The sequence below is a fragment of the Nerophis lumbriciformis genome, linkage group LG32, assembly GCF_033978685.3.
Source record: "Nerophis lumbriciformis linkage group LG32, RoL_Nlum_v2.1, whole genome shotgun sequence".
Taxonomy (NCBI): domain Eukaryota; kingdom Metazoa; phylum Chordata; class Actinopteri; order Syngnathiformes; family Syngnathidae; genus Nerophis; species Nerophis lumbriciformis.
In genome coordinates this window covers 25,072,211-25,094,532 of record NC_084579.2, presented here as the reverse complement: position 1 = coordinate 25,094,532, position 22,322 = coordinate 25,072,211, and the positions used below count along the sequence as shown (strand labels likewise).

Genomic DNA, 22,322 nt, shown 5'->3' with positions numbered 1-22,322 from the left:
ATGAATATTGTTATTATTTGTATTTATTTATTTTATTCTATGACATTCAGTTTTGTTTAATTCATTTATTATTAAAAAAACTCAAATGAATCAAGATACTGTATAACTATACTCCAATAACTATTATTGCCAGTGTAAAATCTGGTTTAGGGAGTGCACCTTTAAAGAAGACTATTTTATGGTCTCCAGGTCTCTCGTATACGGCGTCCACACTGTCCAGATTGGCAGGGAGGCCCCTCCAGAACCAGTGGATCTGAGCGGGACGCAGGGACACCAGGTGCTTCTCTCGAGTGAGACGCCAGAAGTATTTCCCTATGAATACAAAGAGAAAAGCTGCATTGTGTATGTAAATTGAAAGGCAAAATATTAGAAAAAAAATCTCTGACTTTCTACTAGAGATCAGGCAGGTTATTATTACAATGTCAGGTAAAGTCAACAGCTCTTAGCATGAAGGTACAAAAGCCTTTTTCCTGTTGCTGCTGTCAGCGGGAGGCTACTGCACATGAAAGTCTGATGCAATTTTGGAAGCGTTGACTCTCAGCGGGGCTCAGTTGGCTCAGTCGGGCGTCTACAACAAACCCTCCCTCATCCATCTTCCTCCTGTTCCCCCTTTTTCCCTCACATACTCTTCCTTCCACAACTTGGGAGCTCATTTTGCTCATTACAAGAAAAAAAAAACTCTGCCTCTGTTACTCTCCCTTTGCTTTACCTTTGAAAAAAAAGGCCTCTCCTCGTATCTGGGCCACTGCATCAAAGTAGCTGCTGCATCGGTCTGGGGCATCTCGCGCCAGCCTGAGAAAGAGAGAGAAAGAATGCTAGAAAAACAACAACAGCTAAAAGTGGACATTTATTGTCTCTTTAATGTTTAAAGAGCACATTTGTTTCTGCACTTTACTGATCTTACCGCACCCAGATCTGTTCATATTTAACCGTTGCCTGTAGAGGAATTAATGCGATCTGACTAAGCAAAAGAGTGGGCGCCATCAGGTCGACGAGGCTGAATTTATTCTTGTAGTTTATGAGTTATTTACAAACGTTTGTAAATCACAAGCTAGTTAAATAGCGCTCTGTTAACATACATGTGTCACAACTGGTGCTCTTGTCAGACCAAATACAGCATTTTTACTCACTGTGGATGGAGATTGACTTGATTCATGACTTGCTAATTGATAAATGGCCCTGCTGTTCTTAATTCAACCTCAACATTCAAGAAAAATATGCCACAAAGTTGTAGAGAACTTTGGAATATGAGCAAAGTCTTCAGCTCAGTGAGGATCAACGCATTAATTCTGAGCATTGTTGCTTTTTCTTTGCCTTTTCCCCCCCAAACATATTTCAAAAGAAGTACTGCCCTCCTAGACTCACATTAAAAGCAGTAATAACTAAAGTAGGGATGTCTCCAACATTTCTGGCCTCTTATACCGATTCCAATTCTTTAACAATAAATTATCGATTTGAAAATGTTTTATAGCAAGTAACTAAAGTAAACGTTACACATGTTTATAAAGCTTACTTTATTAGATTTAGAATTTTGTAAAATTGTTTTACAAACCCCAAAACCAGTGAAGTTGGCACTTTGTGTACATCGTAAATAAAAACAGAATACAATGATTTTCAAATCCTTTTCAACCTATATTCAATTGAATAGACTGCACAGACAAGATACTTAACGTTCTAGCTGGTAAACTTTGTTATCTTTTGCAAATATTAGCTCATTTGGAATTTGATGCCTGCCACATGTTTCAAAAAAGCTGGCATAAGCGGCAGAAAGACTGAGAAAGTTGAGGAATTCACTTATTTGGAACATCCCACAGGTGAACAGGCTAATTGGGAACAGGTGGGTGCCATGATTGGGTATAAAAGCAGCTTCCATGAAATGCTCAGTCATTCACAAACAAGGATGGGGCGAGGGTCACCAGTTTGTAAATAAATGCATGAGCAAATTGTCGAACAGTTTAAGAACAACATTTCTCAAGGAGCTATTGCAAATAATTTAGGGATTTCACCATCTACGGTCGTAATATCATCAAAAGGTTCAGAGAATCTGGAGAAATCACTGCACGTAAGCAATGATATTACAGACCTTCGATCCCTCAGGCGGTACTGCATCAAAAAGCGACATCAGTGTGTAAAGGATATCACCGCATGGGCTCAGGAACACTTCAGAAAACCACTGTCAGTAACTAAAGTTGGTTGCTACATCTGTAAGTGCAAGTTAAAACTCTACTATGCAAAGCGAAAGCCATTTATCAACAGCCAGCATCTGTGATGGTATGGGAGTGTATTAGTGCCCAAGACATGGGTAACTTACACATCTGTGAAGGCACCATTAATGCTGAAAGGTACATACAGGTTTTGGAGCAACATACGTTGCCATCCAAGCAACGTTATCATGGATGCCCCTGCTTATTTCAGCAAGACAACGTGTTACAACAGCGTGGCTTCATAGTAAAAGAGTGCGGGTACTAGACTGGCCTGCCTGTAGTCCAGACCTGTCTCCCATTAAAAATGTGTGGCGCAATATGAAGCGTAAAATACCACAACAGAGACCCTGGACTGTTGAACAACTTAAGCTGTACATCAAGCAAGAATGGGAAATAATTCAATCTGAAAAGCTTCAAAAATTGGTCTCCTCAGTTCCCAATCGTTTACTGAGTGTTGTTAAAAGGAAAGGCCATGTAACACAGTGGTAAAAATGCCCCTGTGCCAACTTTTTTGCAATGTGTTGCTGCCATTAAATTCTAAGTTAATTAATAAATTAAGTTTCTCAGTTCGAACATTAAGTATCTTGTCTATGCAGTCTATTCAATTGAATATAAGTTAAAAAGGATTTGCAAATTATTGTATTGTTTTTATTTACAATTTACACAACGTGCCAGCTTCACAGGTTTTTGGTTTTGTAAATCAGATGATGTATTAAATGTGTGGTATTGAATGCTACATACAATTTTGTTCAACAAAACAAAGAGGCTAGTGCATAACAACTAAAGAAAAACAAAAACTACTATTGAGTTGAGTCTGAGTTTATTTCGAACATGCATTCAATAACAACATGATACATTACAATTTCCAGTTTTTCTTTTCAACATGTTCGAAAAGGAGTAGGAAGAAGCAGAACTTATTTAATCCTACACCGTTTCCTTTACATAGCATTTGCTTTTGTTCACTTCCTGTTCTCAATTTATTCAAAATATACTCCATAAGTAATAACATTAAAAAATGAATAAATAAATGGTGAAGTAAGTTGTATTTCATATGGTGAGATAAATATGATTATCAATAAATTCAGAGTATTTATCATGGTTCTTCTTCTTTGTACTTTGTAAACACTTTAAGTTTGAAGAGTTTCTTTAATTGGATCATATTAGTACAGTCTTTAATTTCTTTACTTAATCCATTCCATAATTTAATTCCACATACTGATATACTAACGGTCTTAAGTGTTGTATGTGCATACACATGTTTTAAATACAATTTTTTTCTGAATTTCAGTATTTTCGATTCAATAAATAAAGGGTTTGTATGTTCTCTATATCCAACATTATGTAGTATTCTAACTGATATTTTTTGTAACACGGTTAATGAATGAAACATACTTTTGTAGTTGTTTCCCCATATTACTGCACAATAACTCAAATATGGTAACACTAGCGAGCAGTAAAGAATATTATTATTATTATTGACGTGTTTCTTGCCACTTTATGTTATATAATTTTATATGAGATTTCCAGTTAATGTTTTAATCAATCATTATACCTAGAAATTTGGTTTTATTTACTCTTTCAATTTGTATTCTATCTATTTGTATTTGACTTACCCTTCTATTGTTACCAAATAGCATTATTATAGTTTTACTGAGTTTTTGTCAAACCATCTTTTTAATTTGTTAATTTCTTCTGTTATTATTTGTATTAGCTTCTGTGTGTTCTCTCCTGAACAAAACACTGTTGTATCGTCTGCGACTAATACACATTTTAAATCTTTTGTAACTTTACAAATGTCCATCCATCCATCCATCTTCTTCCGCTTATTCGAGGTCGGGTCGCGGGGGCAGCAGCCTAAGCAGGGAAGCCCAGACTTCCCTCTCCCCAGCCACTTCGTCCAGCTCTTCCCGGAGGATGCCGAGGCGTTCCCAGGCCAGCCGGGAGACATAGTCTTCCCAACGTGTCCTGGGTCTTCCTCGTGGCCTCCTACCGGTCGGACGTGCCCTAAACACCTCCCTAGGGAGGCGTTCGGGTGGCATTCTGACCAGATGCCCGAACCACCTCATCTGGCTCCTCTCGCTGCTCCTCCACATCGAGGATCTTTACAAATGTAATTTTTATAAAGCGGGAACAATTTACATATACATATACATACATACATACATACATACATACATACATACATATATATATATATATATATATATATGAATGTCCCCCAATCAACCAAAATACTGTATACAGTATTGGAGAAATACACCTCAGCTGAGAACTTTCAAAACTGTGATTTTAATTTTTTAATGTTATAATATGAACATAGCCTAACTTTTTTCACACTTGTATTATAGTTTAGATTGTTAACATGTTACTAAAAAACTGCATTAACACCTAAAACTGGTTTTATAATGGCAACAGTTTGACATTGGAGTAATTTACTTTTAGGAAATTAGTTTCAAAATCTGACAAATTGGAGGTCAACCAACATCTTGAAACAGATTGTGTTTGACTTATACATGTTTGTGGTTGTATGGCTAACAATACAATTTACATAAATAATTGCATGGTTTAAGAACTGTTTAATTAATATGCCAGCACCTGTTTTACTTAAAGTTCCTTAAAAAAAACCTGCACAGTTAAAAGTGAGGCAATGTAGCCTCAGTCAAAAAATATGTTTCCTCAGACATGTTAATTTTTTGCCCGCAGCTGGACCAGAGAGGCGCCCTCCACTCACGTTAGGGCTCAAACATGCACGCGTTTCATAAATGGACAAACTTAAGTCTAATTATCCCTGATAATGGAAGAAGATACACGCTGACAGGAGCTCCATTTGCTTCGGGGAACCACTTAATTAGCTGGGCTGGCTCCCGAGCGAACTCTCACCGATGCACTGCACTGATACGCCACCTCATATCATTATTTCATATTAAGCTGCAAGGACTGCTTGTGCAGGCCATGTTGCGTATTCCTGCATGGCTTCATTACGTCTGTTTCTCAGCATGAGTGTGGAAAACATTAAGGCAAATTAGAAGAACACCACTGCACTTTCCACAGAACAGAAAGCCATATAAATGTGAATGTTGCTCATTATGAAGTTGAACTTTTCTGCCTTTAGCATAAGCCATTAAGAGCACAATGTTTATAAATGACGGGATTTATCTCTTTTGCGTACAGTTTTACGCTTCCGTCAACTTGCATGCAATTTCAATTAACGTACAGCAACCTGTGTAAGCACAAAGTACACTAAAAGCCATTATTCCGATAAGATATGTCAGGATGTTTTTCATTGCATCGTCTCTGCTGCATTCTTAAATGTAATGTTTGTTTTCCCCTCCTGTAAAATAATAGCGATGTTTACTTACTGCAGAATGGATTTGTTTTGTGGAATGTCCAACAGGATGGGAGGTTCAGACGTTTGGGAAGGGGTGCCAGGATGGTTTGTGTGGGACACAGATTCACGTACACCTGTGATGAGGTGAAAGGTCAAATCCCATTAATAGAGCTTAACCAGCCACATCAGTAAGTACACCTGCACAATATAGTGTAATCTAATGAGAGATAATACTGTAATGCTTGCTTAGTTGTTTGTAGTGTGCTATTGCTTATATAAAGGCTAATTGTCACCAATGTTGAAAATGTGTAATGAGTTCACATGACAATTAATTTCCATGTTTTACCAATGTATTGTTTCCAGCATAGGTAACAAACCATTTAGACCAATCGTTCTAAAACTCTTTTCACCAAGTACCACCTCATAATAATGACAAACATCAAAATACAGTAGTGTAGTAGGCCTAAGTATTCCTTAAAACCAAGGCAGAGGTTTAATTTAACAAGTATATTTAATATTTTTGGCCACTGCAACATTACACAGTTTGAACAGTAACACTGTGTTTAAATATATCAGAATAAAACCCTGTACTTTAATCAACTGAATATTTGTCGCACTACCAGAGGGAGCCCGCAAAATGTGGAAAGAGCAAAATTGGAAAAAATAAGCAAAAAACAAATCTGTCAGGAGCCGCAAAAAATAAAAGCCATATATAAGTTTTATGATAAAGGCAACGCATACTGTAAGTGTCCAAATTAGCTATACTTGCCTATATTATCAAAATGACTATGTAGGCTACAAATATGTAATGATCAATTATGATTAAATGTTTATTTACCCTGCAGCGCATCCTGGAGAGAATGATGCATCACGTCACTACTCTGCCATACAAAGTTGCTTTACGTTTAACTTCCATCACAAAATCAATGCTTCGTTGCATTAATGGAATTATAGAAATAAAATAAAGAAATCAGATTCTTGATGTCATTTTTATTTTGAGGATTAAAAAAACTACAACAAAATAGATGTGCATAATAGGCCTCCTATAATTTCAGACTTCACCATGGAAAGAAAATGCAATCCTCATCAATTTTCAGTAATACAATAAAATTATCTCCTTATCTGGGCAACAGAGTGCAATAAAATGGAGCCAGCAATTATAAAAAAATTAAACAGCCGCCTTTTGAAAAGGTAAAGTATATACAATAAAAATAATACAGTTTAAGTTTGATTTCCGTGCATTATTCTTGTCTCATTTGTTTTCTGCAAATGCCAAGTAAGTCAGTGTAAACGCAGCAGCATCCTCTTCTCTTTTGACACGCACAATACAACGCACCCGATCGGACCTAAGCAACAAAACACAGTAATATCCCTATGTGTCATTCCGAATATATATTGAAAAAAATCAGAAATCACCAAATAAAAGCAGCCACTTTGTTACTAAGTATGTGCCTATGACAGGATTGTAATGTGACTTCTATTTTCGAACGTCACTGGACAGCTTCTCAGCATCGAGCATCCATCCATCCATTTTCTACCGCTTGTACCTTTTTGGGGTCGCTGGAGCCTATCTCAGCTGCATTCGGGCGGAAGGCGGGGTACACCCGGGACAAGTCGCCACCTCATCCCATGTCTTTGGAGGTGGGAGACCCGGAGAGAACCCACGCACGGAGAGAACATGCAAACTCCACACAGAAAGATTCCGAGCCTGGTATTGAACCCAGGACTGCTCAGGACCTTTGTATTGTGAGGCACATGCACTAACCCCTGTCCCACCGTGCTGCCAAGCATCGAGCATTTACAATTTAACTTTAATCTTTACGCAGGACTGCAAAGCTCTTATCTGTGAGGCGGGTGCGGTATTTGGATTTGATGCAGTTCATGTTTGAGAATATGGATGCATGCGCAGGTATTTGTTTTGTTTGCAACAGCCCCCTGCCTGGCACCACGCCGTGGTGAAAAAAACGTGTGTCACAGGTGCTGAGGCAAATCTTTTTTGACAGAAATGTTGAAGTTATAAATATAAATGTGTATTTCACACATTTTTACAGCATTCGAAAATATTAAGAATGTTTATGTCATGGTTGTCCCCCTACAGAAACCATATTAAAAAACAAAATATATATATTTTTTCCTAATCTATTTCCACGTTCATACATTTCTAAAAAAGCCGCTAGGGTTGCCGACCCCCGCACTGGTGGTACATGTACTACAGTTTGAGAATCATGTTAAAGTGAGTCACATTATATTAACTATGCCAGTTTGTCCCAGTTTAAAAATACCTGTCAGTATCCTGAGTGTAATGTTTAAAACAATAATTATGTTTTTAATATGAAGGTATGATGACATTTTTCCACATTTGAGTTTTCAACTTAAAATAGTCTGCCTCATTCAATGCAACAGTCGAAATTATCTGCATTTTTCTTAGCATTAGTAAGGACGCACATTTTATTCAAAATGAGACTGAGGGCAGCAAGAAAAAGGACAAATGCAGCAACGTGGAAAGTGTGGAGACCAAAGCACTGCAGTGTCCAGAGCCCAAGGCATAACAACAAAGTGAGCTAACGTTAGCATGTGTGTTTATTAGTGGTGGCAATGGCACATCTGCTCAACCAATGAGAGACCAGCAATGTCCCAAATGGTATCGCCTCTGCATGCTTTGAACTAAAAACAGAACTTGGTTTTGTTAGGGGAAAAGTGCCAATACCAAATTGAGCCTGTCGGCACCATTAAGTAGACTTGTTTTGAAAGTCATACCATAGAGCTGCCAGACTCGGACTTTGTCTTCATAGGGTAAGTCATACTTCAAAGGGTCTCCTACGGGACCCTGGTAGTACGGTCTCATGATGGACTCAATGGCTGAGGTGTGGACCAGACCAATGGCGTGACCAAACTCATGGACGGCCACTGCAAACAGGTCCATCCCGTGAGAGTCTGAGGAAGACAGAAAATGATTAGTTATATCAAATATTAATTGACCCGTCAATGGATTTTATGAGCGGTGATTACAGCCACATTTCTACCAAGCTGTATGATGCAATTTAGATTGGTAAACTCAATTAAACTAAGTCGGGCGTGTTGGCAATAGCCCTGAAAACCGTCACACGCCTGCCAATAATCTCATTCATCTAGGTCATTGCATCATCAGGACATTGAATCGATCGCAAAAGGACCGTTCAGATTGTCTTGGAAAAAGTTTTGCCTTTCATCTGAGCAGGCTTCATCAGTTCGTGCTCAGACTAGCGGATGGTGCAGGATCCAAAGTATTTATCCTCTTAAGTGGGGACATGTCCCAACAAGAATGTTATAATCCTGAAAAATCCCCCAGAAATGCTGTACAACGATAATTCTCGGTAGATTGCCGAATAAATCGCTACACAATTCGCAATAGAGGAGAAATATCAATAAAGAGGATGGTGCTGGATGCAAAGTTTTTATAAAGTGGGGACATGCTCCAACAACGATGGTATAGTCCTGCAAAACAAATAAAAAATGCTGGGCAACGATGATGTACAAAATTGGCAATAGAGGGGAAATGTAAAATGTGAGGATGATGCAGGATCCAAAGTATTTATAAAACGGGGACAACGAGGATGGTACAGTCCTGTAAAATAAAAACTATACTGTTTGGTGGGAAAAAAAGACTTTTGTCTCGATACTTTCCTATTGCTTCTGCCCGAGAATCGTCTGTTTAAAACCCTAATTCAGATGTTAGATCCTTTGTTGGCCTCCTGCTTACAGAACAAATTAAAAGACGAGGCAGGCTAAATCAGGAGGATTCCAGCACTGGAGTGTGCTTCAGGGAGATAACTTTGGTAATCCTGCCCAAGTCTTAGGGTTGCCAGTTCAAATCAGACAGCAGGGAGACATCTCGGGAGGCTTCAGGCTATTCAACCACAGCAAAGAAACTAAAAAGTCTCCTAAATTCAATGTATAACTGCGCTTCGATACAAAGACTTGGGCTTTTAGAAAATAAGAAAAGCTTGCATGTTGCGGTGAGCCCCTTTGCTGCAGGAGAAAGAAGCCTTGATTTCGCTAACCTTCGTTTGACATCCGCTAGGGACATACTGTCGTCCTTCCAGGTCCCACCAAGACAAATGGCACTTGTAATCTCTCGGAGCACTCGGCAGACAGAGGAATGGTGAACAACGCGAGGGATCGAGACAGAACAGGCATCGAGTTTACGACCAGTACGAGGCTGAAACAATAGGGCTCATGCCCACAGACAAAGTGGAAGTGTAGAGAATTGGGCGGGTGAAGGCAGAGCACGATACTGTATAAGGAGCTTTGTGAAGCTCTACAGGCGCTGAAAATTCTTTTATGTTTAGCTGTCTCGGCTTTGCTACCAATGGATTCACAAGTGTATCATTTCAACCGAAAAGCTTTTTGAAAAAAGGTACCTCCAAACTTCATTTGTAAGTTTAAAGCTTGGTGAAAAATATAGTATCTTTAAAAGAAACTTTTAGGTCCATTAACAAATATTGTTCAAACTTTGATTTACAAACCACAGACCGAATTAAAATATGCTTTGTGTACGAGCCTCGTCTTTGCGTATGAACATTTCATCCACTTATAGTGTGTCTCGCAGGGCAGCCATTTTGTGCCCGGCGGCATCTCCATTGTGGGGGAGGTAAGCACACTTTGGAGTAATTCTCATTCAGTCACTTTGGGTGCCTTTGAAGTGTTTACATTCGTCTCGTTTTGCCAGCCTTGTTATGTTTGTTTCATATACAGACCCTTACTGTGTTCAAACTCAAAGTGTACAAACGTTAATTAGAATATGGACTTTTGTCGAGGTTGGAACCTATTATTCACATTTACATTGTTTCTTATGGAGAAATCTGCATCATTATACAAACTTGTCTTTATACAAACCCTGTTCAAGAACCAATTAAGCTTGAAAATTGAGATTTCAATGTATATTGATTTTTTCCCTGCAATTATTCATTAATTGAATGCAACAATTCTCAAACAGTTGTGCTGTACCACAAGTCAGAGTCGGGTATAGAGAGAGTATGGACAAGCCGGTTTCAAGCGATATCCTCCATACTTGGTCAAAAGGCACTCACGTAACTACAGGGCGCCATGTTACCTACCAGTTTGTAGCTGCAGCTAAGCGACACTGCAGTTCCTTATTATACATTTCATTTAATAGGTGGGTTGCAATCACGTGACCAAGAGGCACATCCGGACACTTCTGGGTTTCAGGTGATGGTCTTGGGTTATGTTTGATGTTTATCGAGTATGTCATAGTCAACTCCACCTCATACATGTAGTACATAATATACATATATATGTCCAGTGAACAATCTTGTGCTCAATGGCAATATTATTATTTCACAAAAAAGAAAAGAAAATGTAATTAATAAAATAAAATAAAATAAAATAAAATTAAACATATCTCAAAAGGTTAATGTGAAGAAGTATACACGTTTTGAAACCTCCTTTTTTTTTTACATAGTTACTTTAACTAATATCCAGTTTCCTCTGAACCACATTCTATCACATTCATCTGGATGCACATTACTCGATTTTCCCAAAACAATGTGCTTACAATTCTCAATATATCATCATAAGTAAGTCATATAAGTCATTCATACTCACATACCGTACACTGAATTTCCCCCTGGGATCAATAAAGTACTTTATATTCTATTCTATTCTATGCTACATTCAAAATAAGTCTAGACCTCACTATACCGAACCAAAATATTAGATTTGTACAATTTCTTAAAATGCTCAATGTTTGAACAGTGTTTGAGTTCGTCACTCAGGTTGTTGCATATTTTCACCCCACAGACTGAGACACAAAAACCTTTCCTTGTTCCAAGTGCTAAAGTGTGTTTATATTTTGCCGTTCCTCTGAGGTTAAATCCTACATCCCTTTCTATGAACAAACTTTAAATATTTGCAGGCAATTGATAACTTTTTGCTTTAAACATAATAAGCCCTGTCAAATATTCTACTAAATCAGGACATTTTAACAGTTTTGACCTTACAAACAAGCTATTTGTGTGCTTCTTTAACTCCACATTATGGATAATTCTAAGTGCCCGTTTTTGTAAGATTGTTAAGGGATGTATGTTGGTTTTATAATTATTTCCCCAAACTTCTGCATAGTAAAGGGTCCCATTAGGCTACAGTTTATTTACCTGCATCAGTGCAGATTTGGGCGGATTTTGAAAGGTTTAGAGGCAAAAATATAAGCGATCATGAAATAAATACTTAAAATTGGATGGAGTGAATTTATACACTCTTAAGATTTTTTTTTTTTTTAATGATTTGAACAATTTATCAACAACAGGACGTTACTGTTCGCCACAACTTAGTTTCATTTGACATTTACGGTATTTAGAGAAGAAAAGATTGGAGGCACATCATGTCTTTACATCGGGAGAGGTCCACAAATTAAACATTAATCGGTGAAAGACAATGTTGGACTTATTCGTGCATCAGTAAGTAACATATTTGATTGCTATAACGAGTGCCGTGCTGCTGTGATTGTGACGCTAATGAGAAAAACGATAAGTTTGTTTGCAGTTGATTTCCTGCTACAAATATTACTTGGTCATCTAAAATTCATGTCTGCAGTTGTTTTTATGCTGTGCAAGTTCATATTTTGTCTCATTATTTAGCTCTATATGTCCCTGTTGTCCAGCAGTGTTTGCTATCTATATCAAGATTCAGTATATGCTGTTGAGCCTACGAGATATTTATTAATCTAGTTTATTAATACAATTAAGGATATTTTTTTTAAGCTAACAAATATCACCAAAGACGCTATAATGTGGTCAAAAAAAAAAAAAAAAAAAAAAAAAAAAAATCCAAGATGGCGGCGCGCACAGACGCAGCGGCTTACGGCTCCTTTTGTGCACCACCTGTACTGCAAACACCCGGTACACCCGCCAGTCACTCTTGGATATCGGTAACTCGCACCAGATATCTGTTTCGAGCGACTTTCACCACGAGCACAACATCCCAGATGACATAGCAAGAGCACAGGGCTCTCCGTGGTTAGTTGTCGGGTCTGGGAGACGGCGCAGACGGAGGAGGGAGAGGAAGCAGAAGCGTGGCCGCAGGTCCGGCGTCTTGCTCAGGCTTAGGAAACAACCCCACAAGCCACCTCTACCGAGCCTGTTCCTCTCTAATGCCAGATCCCTTGTACAGAAGATGGACGACCTGGAGTTACAACTTGCTGGAAACCGCTATGTTCGGGACTGTTGTGCTATGATTATCACCGAAACCTGGCTTCACCCGGAAATACCCGATGCTAGCATGCAGCTAGCCGGACGCACTCTGCTCCGCCGGGACAGAACTAAGGACTCCGGTAAGAGCAGAGGAGGGGGGCTCTGTATCTACGTGCATGAGAACTGGTGCAACAACGGGACAATCACTGAACAGCACTGTTGCCCGGACGTGGAGTACATGTCTGTTAGATGTCGGCCTTTTTTTCTCCCGAGAGAGCTGTCTGTTGTTATCATCACGGCTGTGTATATTCCACCGGACGCCAAAGTAAACACAGCGCTCTCTCTTCTGCTGAACACCGTCAACGAACAGCAGCGGGCCCACCCCGACGGTGTTCATATCATAGCAGGGGATTTTAATAAAGCCAATCTGAAGACTGTACTCCCTAAGTTCTACCAGCACGTGAAGTGTTCTACAAGGGGCAAGAACACCCTGGACCACGTGTATACCAACATAAAGCACGCATACAGAGCTACACCCCTCCCCCAGCTTGGACAGTCAGACCATCTTTCCCTCCTGCTCTCTCCTACCTACACCCCCATCAGACGCCAAGCCAGGCCTATCACAAAGACTGTTATGACCTGGCCTGACGACGCACTCCCCAAACTTCAGGACTGCTTCCAACACACAGACTGGGACCTCTTCCAACAACAGGAGCTGGAGACAGCCACAGGAACGGTGCTGGACTACATAAAGTTCTGCATCGGGAATGTGACTGTGGAAAAAAACATCCGGGTTTACCCCAACAAGAAACCCTGGATGACCAGCCAGGTCCGCACACTCCTCAGGGCCCGCGACGCAGCCTTCAGGTCAGGAGACAGGGCACTGTACAGTGTTGCTAGAGCCGACCTGAAGAGAGGGATTAAAAAAGCAAAGGCGGACCACAGGAGGTGCATAGAGTCCCATCTGTCCAGCAAAAACTCACGGGAGGTGTGGCGGGGCATTCATGACATCACGAACACCGGCGCCACTCCACTCACTGTACAGGAGCACAGTGTCAGACGAGTGCTCCTGGCTGTGAACCCCAGGAAGGCTACCGGACCAGACGGAGTACCTGGAAAGGTGCTCAGGATGTGCGCCCACCAGCTCGCTCCCCCCCTCACCAGGATCTTCAACCTCTCCCTGGCTCAGGCAGTCATCCCATCCTGCCTGAAGTCATCTACAATAATCCCGGTGCCGAAGAAGTCTCCCATCACCAGCCTGAATGATTACCGACCAGTGGCCCTCACTCCGGTAATCATGAAGTGCTTCGAGCGACTTGTTCTCCAGCACATCAAGGACCATATCCCTCCAGACTTCGACCCCCACCAGTTCGCATACCGGGCGAACATGTCCACAGAGGACGCCATCGCTGTTGCTCTCTACTCTGCTCTGAACCACCTGGAGCAGCAGCAGAGCTCTCTGTGGACTATAGCTCTGCCTTCAATACAATAATCCCGGACAGACTCTGCAATAAACTGGACACTCTTGGCCTCCCCCCTCTCACAAACGCCTGGATAAGGGACTTCCTAACGGACCGACCCCAGAATGTGAGACTTGGCCCGCACCTCTCATCCTCCCGCACGCTGAGCATCGGCTCCCCACAGGGCTGTGTGCTGAGCCCCCTCCTCTACTGCCTTTACACCCATGACTGCAGTCCGGCCCACAGTGACAACCTTACCGTCAAGTTCGCCGACGATACCACAGTGGTCGGGCTCATCTCCAGGGGTGACGAGGCTGCCTACAGAGAGGAGGTCCTGAAGCTGACGGCCTGGTCTTCGGAGAACAACCTCGCTCTCAACACCAGCAAGACCAGAGAGATCATCGTCGACTTCAGGAGGAGCAGCACCGACCCTGCCCCCCTCTACATCAACGGCGAGCGTGTAGAGAGGGTCCACACCTTCAGGTACCTTGGAGTCCACATCTCTAATGACTTCTCCTGGACAGTCAACACCACATCAATCATCAAGAAGGCTCAGCAGCGGCTACACTTCCTTAGAGTCCTCGGGAAGTACAACCTGAAGCCTGACCTGCTGCTGACCTTCTACCGCTCGTCCATCGAGAGCCTGCTGACCTACTGTATTACGGTATGGTACGGCAGCTGCACTGCAGCAGACAGGGAGAGGCTGCAAAGAGTGGTCAAGACGGCTCAGAAGATCATCGGCCGCCCTCTCCCCTCTCTGACGGACATCTACACCTCCCGCTGCCTCAACAGAGCCAGTGCCATCATCAAGGACAGCACCCACCCTGGCTCTGACCTGTTCCACCTGCTGCCCTCTGGGAAGCGCTACAGGTGCATTAAAACCAAAACAAACAGGCTAAAGAACAGCTTCTTCCCCAGGGCCATAACCATCCTGAACGGACTGCCCCATTGTCCCTCATAACTGCCTTCTCTTCGGTGCAATAACCCATTCCACCAACCACCCTGTTTTTTTTTGTTTTTTTTTCATGTATATATTCATTTCACACCATATTCATTGCACTTCTACATTTTTTATATTTGCACATTGTTTTTCTAGCATGCACACATCGCACTGTATGGAATGGCCTCAATCTCGTTACCTTGCGTAATGACAATAAAGCTGATTCTGATTCTGATTCTGATCTGTGTTGAATAAAGCACTTGGCTTTACTGCACAACAACAACTGAGCTTTTAGTTTCTGTTATGAAAATGGACAATGAAAATACGATATTTTGCACTAACAATCACAATATTTATTACTAGGATTTAACATGACGTTAGTTTATTTACAGAAGCAGATCTTTGTAGTTACAGTTGTGCTCATAAGTTTACATACCCTGGGAGAATTTATGATTTCTTGGCCATTCTTCAAAGAATATGAATGATAGCACAAAAACCTTTCTTCCACTCATGCTTAATGGTTGTGTGAAGCTATTTATTGGCAAACAACTGTGTTTACTCTTTTTAAATCAAAATTACAAAAGAAAGTACCCAAATGACCCTGATCAAAAGTTTACATACCCCAGTGACTTTGATCTGATAACATGCACAAAAGTTGACACAAACAGGTTTGAATGGCTAATCAAGGTTCCAATCCTCACCTGTGACATGTTTGTTTGTAATTAATGTGTGTGTATAAAAGGTCAGTGAGTTTCTGGGCTTCTGACAGACCATTGCATCTTTCATCCAGTGCTGCACAGATGTTTCTGGATTCTGAGTCATGGGGAAGGCAAAAGCATTGTCAAAGGATATGCGAGAAAAGGTAATTGAACTGCATAAAACAGGAAAGGGGTATAAAAAGATATCCAAGGAATTGAGAATGTCAATCAGCAGTGTTCAAACGCTGATTAAGAAGTGGAAAATTAGGGATTCAGGTAGACCAGCAAAGATTTTAGCCACAACTGCCAGGAAAATTGTTCGAGATGCAAAGAAAAATCCACAAATAACTTCAGCTGAAATACAGGACTCTCTGAAAAATTGTGGTGTGGCTGTTTCAAGATGCACAATAAGGAGGCACTTGAAGAAAAATAGGCTGCATGGTCGAGTCGCCAGAAGAAAGCCATTTCTGCACAGAGACAAGCCTCAAAACTTCTGGAACAAAGTAATTTGGATTGATGAGACCAAAATTTTACTTTTGGGCCTCTCACTGACCTTTTATACACACACATTAATTACAAACAAACAGGTCACAGGTGAAGATTGGAACCTTGATTAGCCATTCAAACCTGTTTGTGTCAACTTTTGTGCATGTTATCAGATCAAAGTCACTGGGGTATGTAAACTTTTGATCAGGGTCATTTGGGTACTTTCTTTTGTCATTTTGATTTAAAAAGAGTAAACACAGTTGTTTGCCAATAAATAGCTTCACACAATCATTAAGCATGAGTGGAAGAAAGGTTTTTGTGTTATCATTCATATTCTCTGAAGAATGGCCAGGAAATCATAAATTCTCCCAGGGTATGTAAACTTATGAGCATGACTGTATATTTAGGCATAGCAACCACAAAAGAACACAAAACTAATGCGATCTCTTGTTCTTTCTTTACGTTTAGGTCTGCTCTCATACACTGCTAATATAAAAGAGAATACATCCGATTGCATCACAGCAAGTTTCTCAAACAAATCAAATATTCAAACAACCATTTTACAACGCTGCAGACACAAGCAGTCTGATTATACTCCACAAGATGATGAAAGGGATATTTTTAAGAGCCATTTCCTTCGACACACTTTCGTTTTTTCCTAGACTTGATTACCTTTATGAACCACTTCTTTTGGGACTCTATTAAAGCTATTTTCTATCTCTCTATTTGAACGACTGGAACACCCAAGAACAGAACAGCAATACGGCATTTTCTGCTGAAACTTTACAATCACTCTCAGTTGTTTTAATGCTACGCACAAGCTGCTTGACCATCGTGTGAATTAAGCCGTAAAGAAAAAAACGGACGTGGAATCACATGCAACCCACCTATTGAGTGTTTGCCGCTCAAACATGCCCTGTGTGCGGCATGGGGATGCGCCACTTGCAAAATATGTGAGACGCAACTGCATACTTTCCCACAACCCAGAAAGAATAAAAATATGGGAAATGAAGGTTAGCAGGGTAGACATATTGCACTCTCAGTAACAGTGATTTAGTACACTTTGCCTGACAAAACTTTGCTTCAAAACTGCACATTTTCTGCATATGTCACCAATAATCCAAACTAAACTAATAAATATTGCATTGTAAAGCAGCATTAGTTCAGTTTTCAAGTTAATGTGGTGATAAAAAAAATCAGGAAACCATGACTCGCCACAGAAAAACCTATGAAACATTCAAAAAAGCAGAATAAAAACACAGGCATATATAGCGCAGTGATTACAAACGATACATTGGAGGCAGACAGTTGACATACTTCACACAAAAGTCACCATTTCTCTGTAATTGTTGGCCCAAGCTAATAAGGATTTTGGCAAAATGAGGGTGGTACGTTTATTTTTGGTCGTTGTGTATTTTCTGACTTAAATTTAGCCACCGAGAGCTTGTTAGAGAGCCGCTGGTCACTCAACACTGCATGATTATAACGCTGGAGTGCATCTAAAATGGACTGTTATTATATAAACTACAAAACCTAAAACCAGTGAAGTTGGCACGTTGTGTAAATCGTAAATAAAAACAGATTACAATGATTTGCAAATTATTTTCAACCTATATTCAATTGAATAGACTGCACAGACAAGATACTTAACGTTCTAGCTAGTAAACTTTGTTATTTTTTGCAAATATTAGCTCATTTGGAATTTGATGGCTGCAACATGTTTCACAAAAGCTGGCACAAGTGGAAAAAAAGACTGAGAAGGTTGAGGAATGTCCATCAAACACTTATTTGGAACATATACACAGGTGAACAGGCTAATTGGGAACAGGTCGGTGCCATGATTTGGTATAAAAGCAGCTTCCATGAAGTGCTCAGTCATTCACAAACAAGGATGGGGTGAGGGTCACCACTTTGAGAAAAAATGCGTGAGCAATTTGTCAAACAGTTTAAGAATAACATTTATCAACGAGCTATTGCAAGGAATTTAGGGATTTCAACATCTGCGGTCCGTAATATCATCAAAAGGTTCAGAGAATCTGGAGAAATCACTGCACGTAAACGGCAATGCCCGTTACCTTCGATCCCTCAGGCGGTCTTGCATCAAAAATCGACATCAGTGTGTAAAGGTTATCACTACATGGGCTCAGGAACACTTCTGAAAATGTGCAAGTTAAAACTCTACTAAGCAAAGCCAAAGCCATTTATCAACAACACCCAGAAACGCCGCCGGCTTCGCTGGGCCCGAGCTCATCTAAGATGGACTGATGCAAAGTGGAAAAGTGTTCTGTGGTCTGACGAGTCCACATTTCAAATTGTTTTTAGAAACTGTGGACGTCTGGTCCTCCGGACCAAAGGGGAAAAGACCCATCAGGACTGTTATAGGCGCAAAGTTCCAAAGCCAGCATCTGTGATGGTATGGGGGTGTATTAGTGCCCAAAGTATGGGTAACTTACACATCTGTGAAGGCACCATTAATGCTGAAAGGTACATACAGGTTTTGGAGCAACATATGTTGCCATCCAAGCAACGTCTTTTTCATGGACGCCCCTGTTTATTTCAGCGAGACAATGCCAAGCCACATTCTGCACGTGTTACAACAGTGTAGCCTCGTAGTAAAAGAGTGCGGGTACTAGACTGGCCTCCCTGTAGTCCAGACCTGTCTCCCATTATGCAGCGTAAAATACCAAAACGGAGACCTTGGACTGTTGAACAACTTAAGCTGTACATCAAGCAAGAATGGGAAATAATTCCACCTGAAAAACTTAAAATATTGGTCTCAGTTCCCAAACGTTTACTCATTGTTGTTAAAAGGAAAGGCAATGTAAAACAGTGGTAAAAATACCCCTGTGCCAACTTTTTTGCAAATTGTTGCTGCCATTAAATTCTAAGTAAATGATTATTCACAAAAAAAAAAAACGTTTCTCAGTTCGAACATTAAATATCTTGTCATTGCAGTGTATTCAATTGAATATAAGTTGAAAAGGATTTGCAAATTATTGTATTCTGTTTTTATTTACGATTGGTTTTAGGTTTTGTACTTGGACAAAATAAAAGCATGGTTTATTGTAAATTTATGAGCTGGAGTATATATATATATATATATATATATATATATATATATATATATATATATATATATATTCCAATATTCAAACACAGCGTTACTGTGCAAACTGTGTGTAATGTTACAGTGGCCTAAAATATTAAATATACTTAAATAAAACCGTTGCCTTGTTTTTAATGAATACTTATGGTGGTACTTGGAGAGCCAAGTTTTTTCTGAGGTGGTACTTGGTAAAATAAGTTTGACAGCCACTGATTTAATGTATACAGCTTTTTTTGCACTAGTTGACAATGGCTGGAAGTTGAGTAATCCATAAAAAATATTACAAATTTTAATTTGAATCCTGTTTTGCAAAATGTCCTCTGTCAAAAATAAATGTATATATTTTTATTTTATTTTGTGGTATATACAGGTAGAGCATGCTAGAACAATTCACCTGCTTAATGAGGCTTTTGTTACACTGGAGGTAATTTGTTGTCAGCAGCAGATTTGCTGGAAGGGTGATAATTAATAGAAGACATTCGATGCTTATCAGAGCAAAAAGACTATTTCTTGGACCTCCACTTATTTGATATTACCCTTCTCACTACTCTTAATTGACGTCAAGACACAGCAGGGGCGAACTGGTCCAGTTAATGCGCTACTTAATATTCCACTATTCAGCATCATCCGCACATTAGGAGTTGGCCTTAGAGGACCAAGATTTAATGTCCCGCTGAGAACAATGCAATGGGAGGCGGTGGAAGGGAATTAGCGAAGGCAATTACTCAGCTTTGGATTTGATCCGATGAGGTCCATTTCTCAAGAGATGGTTAAAGAACTGAAGCGCTAACATTCAGATGACCTAACAAGTTCCTGAAGGCATCGGCGCGGCTTTTATGAAAGTTGGACATTTATGGATCAGATGGCAAGGCTTGAGCTTAACATCTGTGGCAGTAATAAACCGTTTTAAGTCAGTTGAAATTGGTTTATTGCGCTTAAATAACAGTTGATTCATTGCAATAGAGACACAATAGAATGTAATATTTGGCTGCAACCAGCAGTGGCGCTGTTGAGTCAGTCTCAATTTATATGCTGCCTCATGATTTAGGAACAAGTCACCTGCTATTGGAAGTTGAGCTCCAGTATGTCCAGAAATATTTAAATTCTGGTAACATAACTGCTTTTAAAATTTTGGATTATTTTAAGAATTATGTCAGCCCGCATTAAGTACTGGTGAGGAGCGAACACATTACCGTTGTTTTACACTGTGAAAGAAAACACCAGACTTCTATGCCCCCTCCTATGGGTGGTGAGCCCAATGGGGGGGGGACCCCCGTTGCCTCTTTGGGGTATGCCCTACTGGGACCCATAGGGGCAGGCCCGACACCAGGCGCTCGCCATCGGTAAAAGGTTATTTGCCAGAATTTTACTGTAAATATAACAGTGGGACTATTATTTTACGGTAAAATTCTGGGAAATGAGCTGCTTTTTTTTTTTAACCATAAAATCTACTTTATTTTTTAGTTCCACATTGTCAAACAAGTGTCTCCAACCAGTAGCTCCGGAGCTATCGGTGGTTTGTTATCCGATTTTGAGTAGCTCACCAGAGGTTGAAATAATTTTTGTTTAAACTCTCAGTAATTTTTTTATAACTGTTAAATTCAGACATGATGCCTCTATTTAATGACAGATTTAAAAAATAGCATAAATACAATCAATTGCTGCACTGTTTGAGTGGAGATAAATAAGGTACAATTTAAATGTTGCCAGTCATATGAAACACAAAATTCCCTTTTCCCAAAGTAGCGCAAATCGTGTTGAAAAAAAACTGCACTATAAATAAATGCATCCTGAAATATAAGATGCAGTTGAACAAACATTTTCAGTATAAACTGAGTTGTGATACCAAAATTGTGTTATTGCTGTGGAAAAACAATTTTATTCCCTTTGTCTAGGGTGAAATTGCTATGAAAATTAATATGACAAAAAGTTAGTAGCTCTCTGCCATTGTTATTTTGTAAAAGTAGTTGTCAGAAGAAAAACGGTTGGAGACCCCTGGTGTAAAGTGTCTTTGACCATGTCGTGGGAAACTCAACCGTGTCATTATTATACATTATTCATTAAAGCTTACCACAGCTCAGTGCGTCTCAATTATTTGTGCACAGCTTTGAAAAAGTGAGGTTTGAAGCATGATATTGCATGATACGGCTGCCGAAAAATGTACTTTTTAATTTTGTTTTGTTTACAGTGTATGACATTGCGCACATGCTTGTACATGCAATAATGCCGTGCCCTGGCCCAACTTTTCAATTTGTGCCAAAAAAAGGGAATCGCGCATACAAGCGGCTGAATTAGTTTCCTCCATAGGATGTCTGGACTCACCCTGAAACACACTGCAATGATTATGTCTGGCAGCTGGCCTGGGAACACCTTGGTGAACTGTAAGAAGTGACTGGTAGGGATAGGAATTAATACACATTTTCTGGTTCTCATTCAAATTTTAATTTTAATTAACCATTCGTTTCCTTGTCCGTTTTCTTATTGATCCTTACTTGGAAATAAATTTAACAAAAAGGTGGATTAGCACCGCTTTTGTTTCGTCTAGAGGTAACATTACCATACGAAGCCTATAGTGAGGTCTTAAGAGGGACATATAAAGCAGAAAAAAATGCATTTGAAAATAAATAAGAAATAAATGGAATTTAATCAAATAAATAATATGCGTAAATTATGCAACAATGTAACAGTAACATTTTCAAAGTGTCATCTCCCTTGAAAATATACTGGTGAAACTCAAAAAGTTTATGTTTTATTTAGATTTTGCAAGGCAAAACCAACATATGACACAGGCTCATAATATACAACGCAAGATATTTCAAGTCTTCTTTTGATGTAATTTTGATGATTATGGCTTACAGTTTTAAAAATATTAAATTGAAAATCTCAGAAAATGGGGGGTCTTCAAAAACTGTA

At 39.8% G+C, this 22,322-nt stretch overlaps 1 protein-coding gene across 1 annotated transcript in view; it reads right to left on the bottom strand.

Moving 5' to 3' along the window:
* The window catches only part of LOC133574884 (matrix metalloproteinase-17-like), a 178,215-nt gene that overhangs the window by 25,563 nt on the left and 130,330 nt on the right, over positions 1-22,322 (bottom strand). Inside the window, exons 5-8 of the mRNA XM_061927220.2 lie at positions 8,290-8,466; positions 5,564-5,666; positions 710-792; positions 160-312 (exon numbers count right to left, since the gene is read on the bottom strand). Of these exons, the coding sequence (XP_061783204.1) occupies positions 160-312; positions 710-792; positions 5,564-5,666; positions 8,290-8,466 (516 nt within the window). The remainder of the gene's footprint in view (positions 1-159; positions 313-709; positions 793-5,563; positions 5,667-8,289; positions 8,467-22,322) is intronic.